This window comes from Nerophis ophidion, linkage group LG13, assembly GCF_033978795.1.
Source record: "Nerophis ophidion isolate RoL-2023_Sa linkage group LG13, RoL_Noph_v1.0, whole genome shotgun sequence".
Lineage (NCBI taxonomy): Eukaryota > Metazoa > Chordata > Actinopteri > Syngnathiformes > Syngnathidae > Nerophis > Nerophis ophidion.
In genome coordinates this window covers 27,914,247-27,928,047 of record NC_084623.1, presented here as the reverse complement: position 1 = coordinate 27,928,047, position 13,801 = coordinate 27,914,247, and the positions used below count along the sequence as shown (strand labels likewise).

General features: G+C 43.3%; 1 protein-coding gene across 5 annotated transcripts in view; it reads right to left on the bottom strand.

Annotated features, from left to right (window-relative positions):
• The window catches only part of LOC133564395 (collagen alpha-3(VI) chain-like), a 135,385-nt gene that overhangs the window by 26,089 nt on the left and 95,495 nt on the right, over positions 1 to 13,801 (bottom strand). For all 5 annotated transcript variants that reach the window (XM_061918657.1, XM_061918656.1, XM_061918658.1 and 2 more), the window contains 5 exons: positions 3,514 to 3,579; positions 3,374 to 3,427; positions 3,262 to 3,297; positions 3,124 to 3,186; positions 918 to 980 (listed from right to left, as the gene is read on the bottom strand). In XM_061918657.1, the coding sequence (XP_061774641.1) occupies positions 918 to 980; positions 3,124 to 3,186; positions 3,262 to 3,297; positions 3,374 to 3,427; positions 3,514 to 3,579 (282 nt within the window). The remainder of the gene's footprint in view (positions 1 to 917; positions 981 to 3,123; positions 3,187 to 3,261; positions 3,298 to 3,373; positions 3,428 to 3,513; positions 3,580 to 13,801) is intronic.

Below are 13,801 nucleotides of genomic sequence, written 5' to 3'. Positions count from 1 at the left end.
CCTGTAAGACTCCAGCACCTTATTAATACCACTTTAACATTTGACAACCAAACAATTACACAAAGCGACTTGGTAAAGAATCTTGGTATTATCTTCGACTTAACTCTCTCATTTGAGTCACACATTAAGAGTGTTACTAAGACAGTCCCCTCCGAGGTTTCTCATCGTGCCCATTAGGTTGAGTTTTTTTTGCCCTGATGTGGGATCTGAGTCGAGGATGTCATTGTGGCTTGTGCAGCCCTTTGAGACACTTAGCAGTGTGCAGCAGCAGTGTGCAGCAGCAGTGTGCAGCAGCGGTGGCTGCGCCCGGGAATAATCTTTGGTGATTTAACCCCCAATTCCAACCCTTGATGTTGAGTGTCAAGCAGGGAGGTAATGCGTCCCATTTTTATAGTCTTTGGCATGACTCAAGAGTGATGGGTCAAATGCAGAGAACAATTTTGCCGCACCTAGTGTGTGTGTGACAACATGGTACTTTAACTTTAACTTGTGATTAAGAGCTACATGTATATAAATAAACTTTGATTGATTGAATCCATCAAGCGGCTTTGCAGCTTACCAAAATCATACTAAAACATTTTGACTTTTTTTTTTGCGTCGTGTGTAATGTTCTATATTCCTACTGAAACATAAAAGTTGGGGGTTTTCTTGCAAACCTGTACTTGCTAGAGTCATGCATTGAACAGCTGTCAGCCTGCAGTCCACACATATTTCTTATGTGTGACTGCCATCTACTGATCACACTTATCATGACACCAAATGCAAAATAAAATTGCTTCAAGGTTGTTAAGCACAATTAATCCTTACATTAAGTGAACTGGGTTAAAAGGCGTACTGTTGATTTTTGAGAAATTGAAATAAGTTTAATTCTCTTTATTTGTAAAATGGAGACATTCTATGTTTTAAGGGGTACTTACTCTAGGCCCAGGATTTCCATCTTCGCCTCTTGGTCCTGGTGCACCGTTTGGTCCTGCTGGACCCTTTTGAACACAAATGAAGTCCACATTCGATTATTATTTAAATTATGCAAAACAAATTAAGTTTTTATTCTTCTACATATTACTTCATAGTATGCGTGTATTACTTCACAATATATTACTTCATAGTTTGAATAGCCATCCTTCCATTCATTTTCCAGTGCTTGTCCCTACGTATATAATTTTATAATTTGAGAATATTACATCATCATTTGAGTATATTACTTAATATTTTGAATATATTACTTCATAGTTTGAGAATATTATGTCATAGTTTGAATATATTATGTCATAGTTTGACTATATTACTTCACAGTTTGAACATAATACTTCAAGTTTGAATGTATTACTTCAACGTTTGAATACATAATTTTATAGTTTGAATATATTACGTCACAGTTTGAATATACTACGCCATAGTTTGAGTATATTACTTCATAGTGTGAATCTACACCTTTATAGTTTTAGAACATTGTGTCATAGTTTAAAAATATTACTACAGAGCTTAACAATATTACTTTATAGTATTAAATTGTTACTTTGTATTTTGAATATATTACATCATAATTTGAAAATATGACTTTATAGTTAAAGAATATTACTTTATAGTTTGAAAATAGGACCTTATAGTTGGAAGATTGATGAATAGTTTAAAAATATTACTTCAAAGTTTGAAAATCTAACTTCATAGGTGTAATATATTTTGTCATAGTTTGAAAATATTATTTCATATTTTCAATGCATTACTTCATATTTCGAATGCATAAATCTGCACTCAGAGCACAGGCAAAGAAGATGCCACAGAACAAAAACAAAACATAATTTTCCCAGGTCCACTGCATTTCCTGTTCTATACACAGTCCTATAAAATATTCTTATTTTGCAAAGAGAAAAACAACTGTCATCTTCATCTTTGTATGACTGTATTTAATTTATATGATAAGTACTTCCATGTTTACAGCGTTATTTACTGGTGGGTTTTTTTTAGATATATTTTAGTATAAATTCAAACTTACCCTAAAACTCAATTTGCATGTAGACTGAGGACCACCTTTGGCCTAATGCGTACAAATTAATGGACAATAGGCTGGGACTTCGACTGGTACTGGTGCAAGGAAACCGTCTAAGACAGGAATCTCAAACTTGATGTTTTTTGTGGCCCTCTACTTAATTTAGTAGTTTGTGTAATTGCGTATCCGTGGCAGGTAATACTTAAATATATGGACCTTATATACAAGAATCTTATATCTCACTAGATACTAACCACAAAAACGGTGCAACACAAACATGACAGCACAACAAACACACGTTCCTTATTCATACTTGAACAATGCACAAGCCTCTGATCGGTGGCAGCAGTGCTAGAATGAATCAGCAGGCTGAGCAGAAAATATGTACATTATATAATACCCTTTCATAGAATCAGCTTGTTGTTTGGAGCAAGTGCTCGTTGACAACTGGCTTACAAATACATAATGTACGTTTCTCAAAAGTATTTAGATCCAGGGGACATGAACATGTTTAGCCACCGTGGGGTTGTGTGTTATGACAAAAAATTATTAAGAAGCACTGCACTAATAATATCAATATGAGATACAGTTGTGGTCAAAAGTTTACATACACTGAAGAAGCAATTCCACGTCAGAAAAACAACAAATTTAACTGAACTGAACCAATTTTGACAAGAGGAGTGGTCAAAAATTCAACCAAAAGCTTGTGGATGGCGAGCAAAAGCGCCTTATTGCAGTGCAAATTGCCAAGGGACATGTAACAAAATATTAATATGGCTCTATGTATACTTTTGACCCAGCAGATTTGGTCACATTTTCAGTAGACCCATAATAAATACATAAAAGAACCAAACCTCATGAAATTTTATTGTGACAAACAACTATGTGCTCCAATCACTCTATCACAAAAAAAAGACTTGTAGAAATTATTGGAAACTCAAGACAGCCAGGACATTACGTTCTTTACAAGTGTATGCAAACTTTTGACCACGACTGTAGTTGAGCCCATCAGTGGCAGCATAAAGGACCCACAAAAGCTTTTTTTTTTCAACCCATCATTGCACAAAGTCCTCACAAAAGTGTATTGAAAAATAAATGAAGGCAGTTACAGTCTTAAAAGTCATTCCAAAACTTACTCTGGACCCTCCAATACCAGCTTCTCCCCTTACACCATCAACGCCTGGCGGTCCTCGATTACCCTTGAAGACAAACAGCATTTGTCAGGAAACATACAGCAATAAGATGTTGAATAAAATTATTCCAAAATTATTTACAGCTTGTCCTGGTGCACCTCTTCGGCCATCAGCTCCCTAATACAGAAACAAATAATACATGGATTCATACATGAAATACATGCACATAAGACAATGGATGGATGAATGGTACCCTTCTTCCTGATTCTCCAGCTGTTCCTCTGTTTCCATCCTCACCAGGCTCTCCCTATTATTCCCACACAACAGTAGAACAGTGAACTAAACTATAATGCAAGTAAATACATTTCAAAAAATACACCACAGGATTTTTACCGCTGGTCCAGCATCACCAGGGTCTCCTTTTGGCCCTGCTCGATTGTTATCGCTTCCACTTGTACCCTACAAGACAAAATAGAACATTTACACACAACAGCATGTCTCTCACACCATTTCTAAAACATTTAAGAAGCTCTAAAACACAGATCTGTTTCAAGTTAAATAAAATTGACATACACTCCTGATCAAGATGTTAATTTACATTTTGCATTGTTGGTTCTTAAAGACAAACTGCACTTTTTTGGAATTTGGCCTATCACTTATATAAGACAAGAACAGATCTTTCTTTTTTAAAGGGGAACATTATCAAAATGTCTAAAAGGGTTAAAACCAATAAAAATCAGTTTCCGGTGACTTATTTTGTTTTTCAAAGTTTTTCTCAAAATTTTACCCATCACGCAATATTCTGAAAAACGGCTTCAAAGTGCCTGATTTTCACGATCAGTATATCCACCCGTCCATTATCCTGTGACGTCACAGTGTGAAACCAGCATAAACAAACATGGCGGATAGCACAGAAATCTATAGCGATAGTAGCTCGGATTCAGACTCGGATTTCAGCGGCGTAAGCGATTTAACAGATTACGCATGTATTGAAACGGATGGTTTGAGTGTGGAGGCAGGTAGCGAAAACGAAATTGAAGAAGAAAGTGAAGCTATTGAGTCATATCGCGACAGACAGCGGCACGGGAGGAAGCGAGGAGAGGACAAATTCGGCGATCGCCTTCTAACCAACGATTGGTATGTGTTTGTTTGGCATTAAATGTTGGTGGAAGGAAAAGCTGGATGCAAATATAGCTACAAATGAGGCATAATGATGCAATATGTACATACAGCTAGCCTAAATAGCATGTTAGCATCGATTAGCTTGCAGTCATGCCGTGACCAAACATGTCTGATTAGCACACTCCACATGAGTGAATAACATCAACAAAACTCACCTTTGTGCACCCATGCACAACGTTATAAGTTTGGTGGACAAAATGAGACGGAAAAAGAAGTGGCATAAATCACGTCTTAGCCAAGACATCCAGGGGGTTTACCTAGCTCGTTTGCGGGAACAGACTGCAGTCATCGCTTGCCGTGCTCCGTCGTCCCTGAATAACTAACACACTCCGGCAGATTCAGTGGTCTATTTTCCAATATTGCAGATTTCTTTGACTTTATCGTTGGAAATGCATCTGCTTTGAGTGTCGCAGGATATCCATACATTCTTGCCATCTCTGCCATAGCATAGCTGTCGTCGGTAAAGTGTGCGGAACAAACGAGGGACTTTCGCTTCTTTTGGCCACTGGTGCAACTTGAATCCGTCTCTGTTCCTGTTGTTACACCCTCCGACAACACACCGACAAGGCATGATGTCTGCAAGGTAGGGGAAAACAGTCGAAAAAACGGAAAATAACAGAGCAGATTTGACTTGGTGCGTGTAATAAGATTGAGAAAATGGCGGATTGCTTCATGTTGTGACGTCACGGGTGAAAGGTCATCGCTCCAACACGCTATCAATTGAAAGGCGTTTAAATCGCCAAATTCACCCCTTTAGACTTCGGAAATCGGTTAAAGAACATATGGTCTTTTTTCTCCAACATCAAGGTATATATTGACGCTTGCATAGGTCTGGTGATAATGTTCCCCTTTAATGCACTCTAACTTGCAATAGACACCAAGTATTAGTGGCTAACCATGCAGCTAATGAGACTCATTTTGTGAGCCCATGATTATGATAATAAATTCTTCATATAACAAGAAGATATGAACATCACATCAGTCATCATCCTAGTGAGACACATTGTACACATTTTAGCACTTAGCAATAGTGCTACTTGCTGGATCTTCTTATCAATCAGCTTCTAAAACTTGTAGCTCAACCTCCTTTTATTGAGGCTCAAAAATGTAAGGTTCTTGATCATTCGTCCCAGAGTATTCATCGTTGGTTTTTATTTTCAAAACGATAAAAAGAAAGCTTTTAAGATGCGGCTAATGGGAGTCCCCACTTTAGCCTTCAAAGCCCTCTAAAACAACTTCAAAACCCTCCATCAACATTTTCCATACACGCTGCCAGTCTATATATAGTATAATAAGAGACTTGTTTTTAACAACACGTAATATATACAATATTTACCGTATTTTGGTCATTTTAAGCAGTTTCCATAGTAGCGCGAAAACAAAAGGGAGGGAGAAACGTTGGATCAGATGGAAAATGAGAGAGTGAGGTTGGCGTGACTTGACACTGGAAATGTGGAACTTGGACACAAGCTATGACGCTACAATACATGACGTGCTTACCCAAATCAAGTGGGAACGACCAAACAACCAACTATCCATCGAATAAGTCACTGTCAATCAAATCAATCAATCAATCAAACGGAGACAGCCCTCGCAAAATTGACTAATGATCTATTGCTAATGATGGATGCTGATCCATGTTGCTCCTTCTTGATCTTAGCACTGCTTTCGATACTGTCAATCATAATATTTTATGATCTTATGTCAGACTTAGCCTTAAATGGTAAATGGTTGTACTTGTATAACGCTTTTCTACCTCTTTTTAAGGAGCCCAAAGCGCTTTAACAGTATTTCCACCCATTCACACACAAATTCCCACACTGATGGCGGGAGCTGGCATGGAAGGCGCTAACCAGGGCCCATCGGGAGCAAGGGTGAAGTCTTGGTCCTTGTCTTGGTTTAACTCCTATCTTACTGGCAGGATGCAATGTGTTTCCCATAACAATGTGAACTTGGATTATTAAGGTAACGTGTGGAGATCCCCATGGTTCAGTTCTTAGCCCTGCACCCTTCAGCATCTATATGCTGCCGCTAGGAGACATCATACGCAAATACGGTGTTAGCTTTCACTGTTATGCTGATGACACCCAATTCTACATGGCCCTAAAGCTGACCAACACGCCGGATTGTAGTCAGCTGGAGGCGTGTCTTAATGAAATTAAACAATGGATGTCCGCTAACTTTTTGCAACTCCATCCATCCATATTCTACCGCTTATTCCCCTTTGGGGTCGCGGGGGGCGCTGGTGCCTATCTCAGCTACAATCGGGCAGAAGGCGGTGTACACCCTGGACAAGTCGCCACCTCATCGCATGGCCAACACAGATAGACAACATTCACACTCACATTCACACACTAGGGCCAATTTATTATTTATTATTCCCAGGTGCATGTCTTTGGAAGTGGGAGGAAGCTGGAGTACCCGGAGGGAACCCACGCATTCACGGGGAGGACATGCAAACTCCACACAGAAAGATCCCGAGCCCGAGATTGAACCCTGACTACTCAGGACCTTTGTATTGTGAGGCAGACGTACGAAGCTCTTTTCCACCGTGAAGCCCAACGCTAAGAACTCAACGCTAAGAAAATGGAAATGCTGATTATCGGTCCTGCTAGACACCGACATCTATTTAATAATACCACCTTAACATTTGACAACGATACATTTACACAAGGCAACTTGGTAAAGAATTTGGGTATTATCTTATTATCTTCGACCCAACTCTCTCGTTTGAGTCACCTATTAAGACTGTTACTAAAACGCCCTTCTTTCATCTCCGTAATATTGCTAAAATTCGTTCCATTTTGTCCACTAGCGACGCTGAGATCATTATCCATGCGTTCGTTACGTCTCGTCTCGATTACTGAAACGTATCATTTTCGGGTCTCCTTATGTCTAGCATCAAAACATTACAGTTGGTACAAAATGCAGCTGCTAGACTTTTGACAAGAACAAGAAAGTTTGATCATATTGCACCTTTACTGGCTCACCTACACTGTATTTCTGTGCACTTAAGATGTGACTTTAAGGTTTTACTACTTAAGTATAAAATACTACACTGTCTAGCTCCATCCTATTGTGCTGATTGTGTTGTACCATATGTCCTGGCAAGAAATCTGCGTTCAAACAACTCCAGCTTATTCGTGATTCCCAGAGCCCAAAAAAAGTCTGCGGAATGCTACTATGGAATGCCCTCCCGGTAACAGTTAGAGATGCTACCTCAGTAGAAGCATTTAAGTCCATTTAAATAGACCCCCCTTTTTAGACCAGTTGATCTGCCATTTATTTTCTGCTTTGCCCCCCCCTCTTTCGTAGAGAGGGGGGGCACAGATTCGGTGACCACAGACGAAGCCCTAGCAGTCCAAAGTCGGGACCCAGGGTGGACCACTCATCTGTGCATCAGTTGGGCACGTCTCTACGCTGCTGATATGTCTGCGCTCAAGATGATCTCCTGCTGGCATCACTATGAACTGGACTCTCACTATTATGTTAGATCTACTATGGACTGGACTCTCACAATATTATGCTAGATCCACTTGACGTCCATTGCACTGGTCGCCTAAAGGGGGAAAGGGGGAGATGGGTCCCCACATCTGCGGTCCCCTCCAAGTTTTCCCATTGGATTGAGTTTTTTCTTGCCCTGATGTGGGATCTGAGCTGAGGATATCGTTGTGGCTTGTGCAGCTCTTTGAAACACTCGTGATTTAGGGCTATATAAATAAACATTGATTGATTGATTGATTGACCGTAATATTGATCATGATACAGAGGGCCGTTGCTCGGAATTCTGGGTCCTCCGAAAGAATATCGGTGTGAGTCCCTCTACCCCATTCGTTGCCACCTTCAATTTTGTTGTTTGCCAGTGTTTTTGACGGTGCCTGGTGTAAAACACCCAATTTGTTTCTGTTATTACAATTAACGACTTATCAAGTCAGAGTATTATTATGTAAAATGCTTTATTAGTTGTCTTATTATCTTTTCATTGATTAAAAACAGGGCTTCACGGTGGCAGAGGGGTTAGCGCGTCTGCCTCACAATACGAAGATCCTGCAGTCCTGGGTTCAAATCCAGGCTTGGCCACATTTCAACGTACATCTTTCCATGTTTAAGTAAAATACATTTTAGATGCCTGCTAAACTAATTGTCAGTTATCTGTGCTATGTCTGAAAATATTATTTAAAAAAAAAAAAAAGTACAAAATGTCTGGTGTGTTAAAGGAGGTGCTTTTTGTTGCACCCATTAACGTATTTATATATTTTTTTGTATTTGGAAGTTTGCATGTTGTCCCCATGAATGCGTGGGTTCCCTCCGGGTACTGCGGCTTCCTCCCACTTCCAAAGACATGCACCTGGGGATAGGTTGATTGGCAACTCTAAATTGGCCCTAGTGTGTGAATGTGAGCGTGAATGTTGTCTGTTTATCTGTGTTGGCCCTGTGATTAGGTGGCGACTTGTCCAGGGTGTACCCTGCCTTCCGCCCGATTGTAGCTGAGATAGGCGCCAGCGCCCCCCACGACCCCAAAAAAAAGGGAATAAGCGGTAGAAAATGGATGGATGGATTATTTAAAACATGTTATTACACCTCTGATTGCAAACACATTTTCAGTTAACCACTCAACAAATAGGTAGAGGGTATATTATTGTATTTAATAATCAAGCTCTAATATGCAAAATACCCCTGCCTCAAGATAGTCCACAGGTAAATATGTAGCATTTAACTTAAAGGTGCAAGTTTACCATGAATTGATTAAAGAGGACACTGACTTAAACAAATTGAAAAACTTATTCGGGTGTTACCATTTAGTGGTCGATTGTACGGAATATGTACTGTACTGTGCAATCTACTAATAAAAGTTTCAATCAATCAATCAATCAAGTAAAGAGCACAAATGGGTTGTTATAAAACCAATATCAACAACAACAACAAGCCTCCGCTAATCTCAATTGAAGTTTTAATTGGCTTGTTTGTTCACTATAAGGCTCATCAGAAAGTTCAATGCTGGCCTTTTTGTTAGCAAATTTGCTGGTGAGGTCTTCAAAATTCAATTGTCGGCTTAGGTGACTTTCAATTGTGAGTCTAGCAAGGCTATTTAGCCTCTTGGATTGTTGTGGATTTGACATATTTCACAACTAGTTTTCTCCATTTGCAAAAGTTACAGGTAATGTTATGTTAACTGTCACAAATTCTAAATAGTATTTTTACTTTGTTGTTGTTAGCTATTATTGTGATTTTATTTTATATTGCTATGAAAACAAACAACAACAAATCTTTTAATATTTATCTTTGATTTTTTAGAATATTCCAGTGTCCCACTAATAACACATTTTACAAGACCACATTGTAGACCACAAAAACACATCATGATAACTAACATTTGTCAGATGCTCATAATTGGTCATTATTAACAGCATTTTGTAATTTATATCCGTAAATTTACATTCTTAATAAATGACAGAAGAAAAGTCTTACATATGATTGGGGAGTCATATCGTTAAATTTGTCCAACTTTTTCGTTGCCCGTAAACGCATCATTGGCAGTGATGTGTGCCATGAGTGCACGCGGTATATGACAGGTTTGTACAGCAGACAATGACCAGTTTTGCTTGATAAAGGTTTTTGTTTTTGGTGTGGTTACAGCCGAATATTAACAATTTTGCTCAATAAAATTATTGATGTAGTTCCATCCATCATCTTCCGCTTATCCGAGGTCGGGACGCGGGGGCAACAGCCTAAGCAGGGAAACCCAGACTTCCCTCTCCCCAGCCACTTCGTCTAGCTCTTCCCGGGGGATCCCGAGGCGTTCCCAGGCCAGCTGGGAGACATAGTCTTCCCAACGTGTCCTGGGTCTTCCCCGTGGCCTCCTACCGGTTGGACGTGCTCTAAACACCTCCCTAGGGAGGCGTTCGGGTGGCATCCTGACCAGATGCCCGAACCACCTCATCTGACTCCTCTCGATGTGAAGGAGCAGCGGCTTTACTTTGAGTTCCTCCCGGATGGCAGAGCTTCTCACCCTATCTATAAGGGAGAGCGCCGCCACACGGTGGAGGAAACTCATTTCGGCCGCTTGTACCCGTGATCTTATCCTTTCGGTCATGACCCAAAGCTCATGACCATAGGTGAGGATGGGAACGTAGATCGACCGGTAAATTGAGAGCTTTGCCTTCCGGCTCAGCTCCTTCTTCACCACAACGGATCGGTACAACGTCCGCATTACTGAAGACGCCGCACCGATCCGCTTGTCGATCTCACGATCCACTCTTCCTTCACTCGTGAAAAAGACTCATAGGTACTTGAACTCCTCCACTTGGGGCAGGGTCTCCTCCCCAACCCGGAGATGGCATTCCACCCTTTTCCGGGCGAGAACCATGGACTCGGACTTGGAGGTGCTGATTCTCATTCCGGTCGCTTCACACTTGGCTGCGAACCGATCCAGCGAGAGCTGAAGATCCCGGTCAGATGAAGCCATCAGGACCACATCATCTGCAAAAAGCAGAGACCTAATCCTGCGGTTACCAAACCGGAACCCCTCAACGCCTTGACTGCGCCTAGAAATTCTGTCCATAAAAGTTATGAACAGAATCGGTGACAAAGGACAGCCTTGGCGGAGTCCAACCCTCACTGGAAATGTGTTCGACTTACTGCGGACCAAGCTCTGGCACTGATCGTACAGGGAGCGGACCGCCACAATAAGACAGTCCGATACCCCATACTCTCTGAGCACTCCCCACAAGACTTCCCGAGGGACACAGTCGAATGCCTTCTCCAAGTCCACAAAGCACATGTAGACTGGTTGGGCAAACTCCCATGCACCCTCAAGAACCCTGCCGAGAGTATAGAGCTAGTCCACAGTTCCACGACCAGGACGAAAACCACACTGTTCCTCCTGAATCCGAGGTTCGACTATCCGGCGTAGCCTCCTCTCCAGTACACCTGAATAAACCTTACCGGGAAGGCTGAGGAGTGTGATCCCACGATAGTTGGAACACACCCTCCGGTCCCCCTTCTTAAAGAGAGGAACCACCACCCCGGTCTGCCAATCCAGAGGTACCGCCCCCGATGTCCACGCGATGCTGCAAAGTCTTGTCAACCAAGACAGCCCCACAGCATCCAGAGACTTAAGGAACTCCGGGTGGATCTCGTCCACCCCTGGGGCATTGCCACCGAGGAGCTTTTTAACTACCTCAGCGACCTCAGCCCCAGAAATAGGAGAGTCCACCACAGATTCCCCAGGCACTGCTTCCTCATAGGAAGACGTGTTGGTGGGATTGAGGAGGTCTTCGAAGTATTCCTTCCACCTATCCACAACATCCGCAGTTGAGGTCAGCAGAACACCATCCGCACCATACACGGTGTTGATAGTGCACTGCTTCCCCTTCCTGAGGCGGCGGGCGGTGGTCCAGAATCGCTTCGAAGCCGTCCGGAAGTCGTTTTCCATGGCTTCCCCGAACTCCTCCCATGTCCGAGTTTTTGCTTCCGCGACCGCTGAAGCTGCACACCGCTTGGCCTGTCGGTACCTGTCCACTGCCTCCGGAGTCCTATGAGCCAAAAGTACCCGATAGGACTCCTTCTTCAGCTTGACGGCATCCCTCACCGCTGGTGTCCACCAAGGGGTTTTAGGATTGCCGCCCCGACAGGCACCAACTACCTTGCGGCCACAGCTCCGATCTGCCTTCTCGACAATAGAGGTGCGGAACATGGTCCACTCGGACTCAATGTCCAGCACCACCCTCGTGACATGTTCAAAGTTCTTCCAGAGGTGGGAATTGAAACTTTGTCTGACAGGAGACTCTGCCAGACATTCCCAGCAGACCCTCACAATGCGTTTGGGCCTGCCAGGTCTGTCCGGCATCCTCCCCCACCATCGCAGCCAACTCCCCACCAGGTGGTGATCGGTAGAAAGCTCCTCCCCTCTCTTCACCCGAGTGTCCAAAACATGAGGCCGCAAATCCGATGACACAACTACAAAGTCGATCATGGAACTGCGGCCTAGGGTGTCCTGGTGCCAAGTGCACATATGGACACCCTTATGCTTGAACATGGCGTTTGTTATGGACAAACCGTGACGAGCACAAAAGTCCAATAACAAAACACCATTCGGGTTCAGATCCGGGCGGCCATTCTTCCCAATCACGCCTCTCCAGGTTTCACTGTCGTTGCCAACGTGAGCGTTGAAGTCTCCCAGTAGGACAAGGGAATCACCCGGGGGAGCACTTTCCAGTACTCCCTCGAGTGTTCCCAAAAAGGGTGGGTACTCTGAACTGCGGTTTGGTGCGTAAGCACAAACAACAGTCAGGACCCGTCCCCCCACCCGAAGGCGGTGGGAGGCTACCCTTTTGTCCACCGGGTTGAACTCCAACGTACAGGCTTTGAGCCGGGGAGAAACAAGAATTGCCACCCCAGCCCGTCGCCTCTCACTGCCGGCAACGCCAGAGTGGAAGAGGGTCCAATCCCTCTCGAGAGAAGTGGTTCCAGAGCCCTTGCTGTGCGTCGAAGTGAGTCCGACTATATCCAGCCGGAATTTCTCGACTTCGCGCACTAGCTCAGGCTCTTTCCCCCCCAGTGACGTGACGTTCCACGTCCCAAGAGCTAGCTTCTGTAGCCGAGGATCGGACCGCCAAGTGCCCTGCCTTCGGCTGCCGCCCAGCTCAGATTGCACCCGACCTCTATGGCCCCTGCTATGGGTGGTGAGCCCATTGGAGGGGTGACCCACGTTGCCTCTTCGGGCTGTGCCCGGCCGGGCCCCATGGGAACAGGCCCGGCCACCAGGCGCTCGCCATCGTGACCCACCCCCGGGCCTGGCTCCAGAGGGGGGCCCCGGTGACCCGCGTCCGGGCGAGGGAAATCTGGGTCCATGCTTTTTCTTCTTCATAAAGGTCTTCGAGCTGCTCTTTGTCTGATCCCTCACCTAGAACCTGATGTAGTTCCTGTCCTCCTTAAAGCGTCTCGACAGACGTTACAATATTTGAACAGCGTTGACATCCCGAACATTGATTTATCTGCTGTGGCCGCTTGTTGTCACCTGTCACTCAAATTGTTACATTGTAAAATGCTAAAGAACAAATTGACATGACCCCATTTTGTTTAGAGTTCAGATGGGATTTGATTTTGAGCACACCGTAATATTTGCTGTGCTCAGAGGACACGAAATATCGCGAGCACGCACCAGAAAGTTGCTCAATGTCCTGTGCCACTGCTGTGTTGCTCTTACTCCTGGCCTCCTTCCCAACTTTTTTATGATGTCCGGACTTTTTGGGGGGGCATCCTAACACTGCCGGAGTTCCCTCGCACTCACTTAATTGTGATGAGGAAGAACCATGGCGGGGAGAACGAACCACGGTGTAGACCAAACCATTTTTATGACAGGCAGGAGGTTATTGAAATGATTAAAAATTATTAAAATATTGTATGACTTGTGGCTTTTTTTGTTCAGGTTCATTCCAGTGAATATATATCAGATATATTAAAATGCGTAACCATTTTGTTATGGAGTCTACTGGGG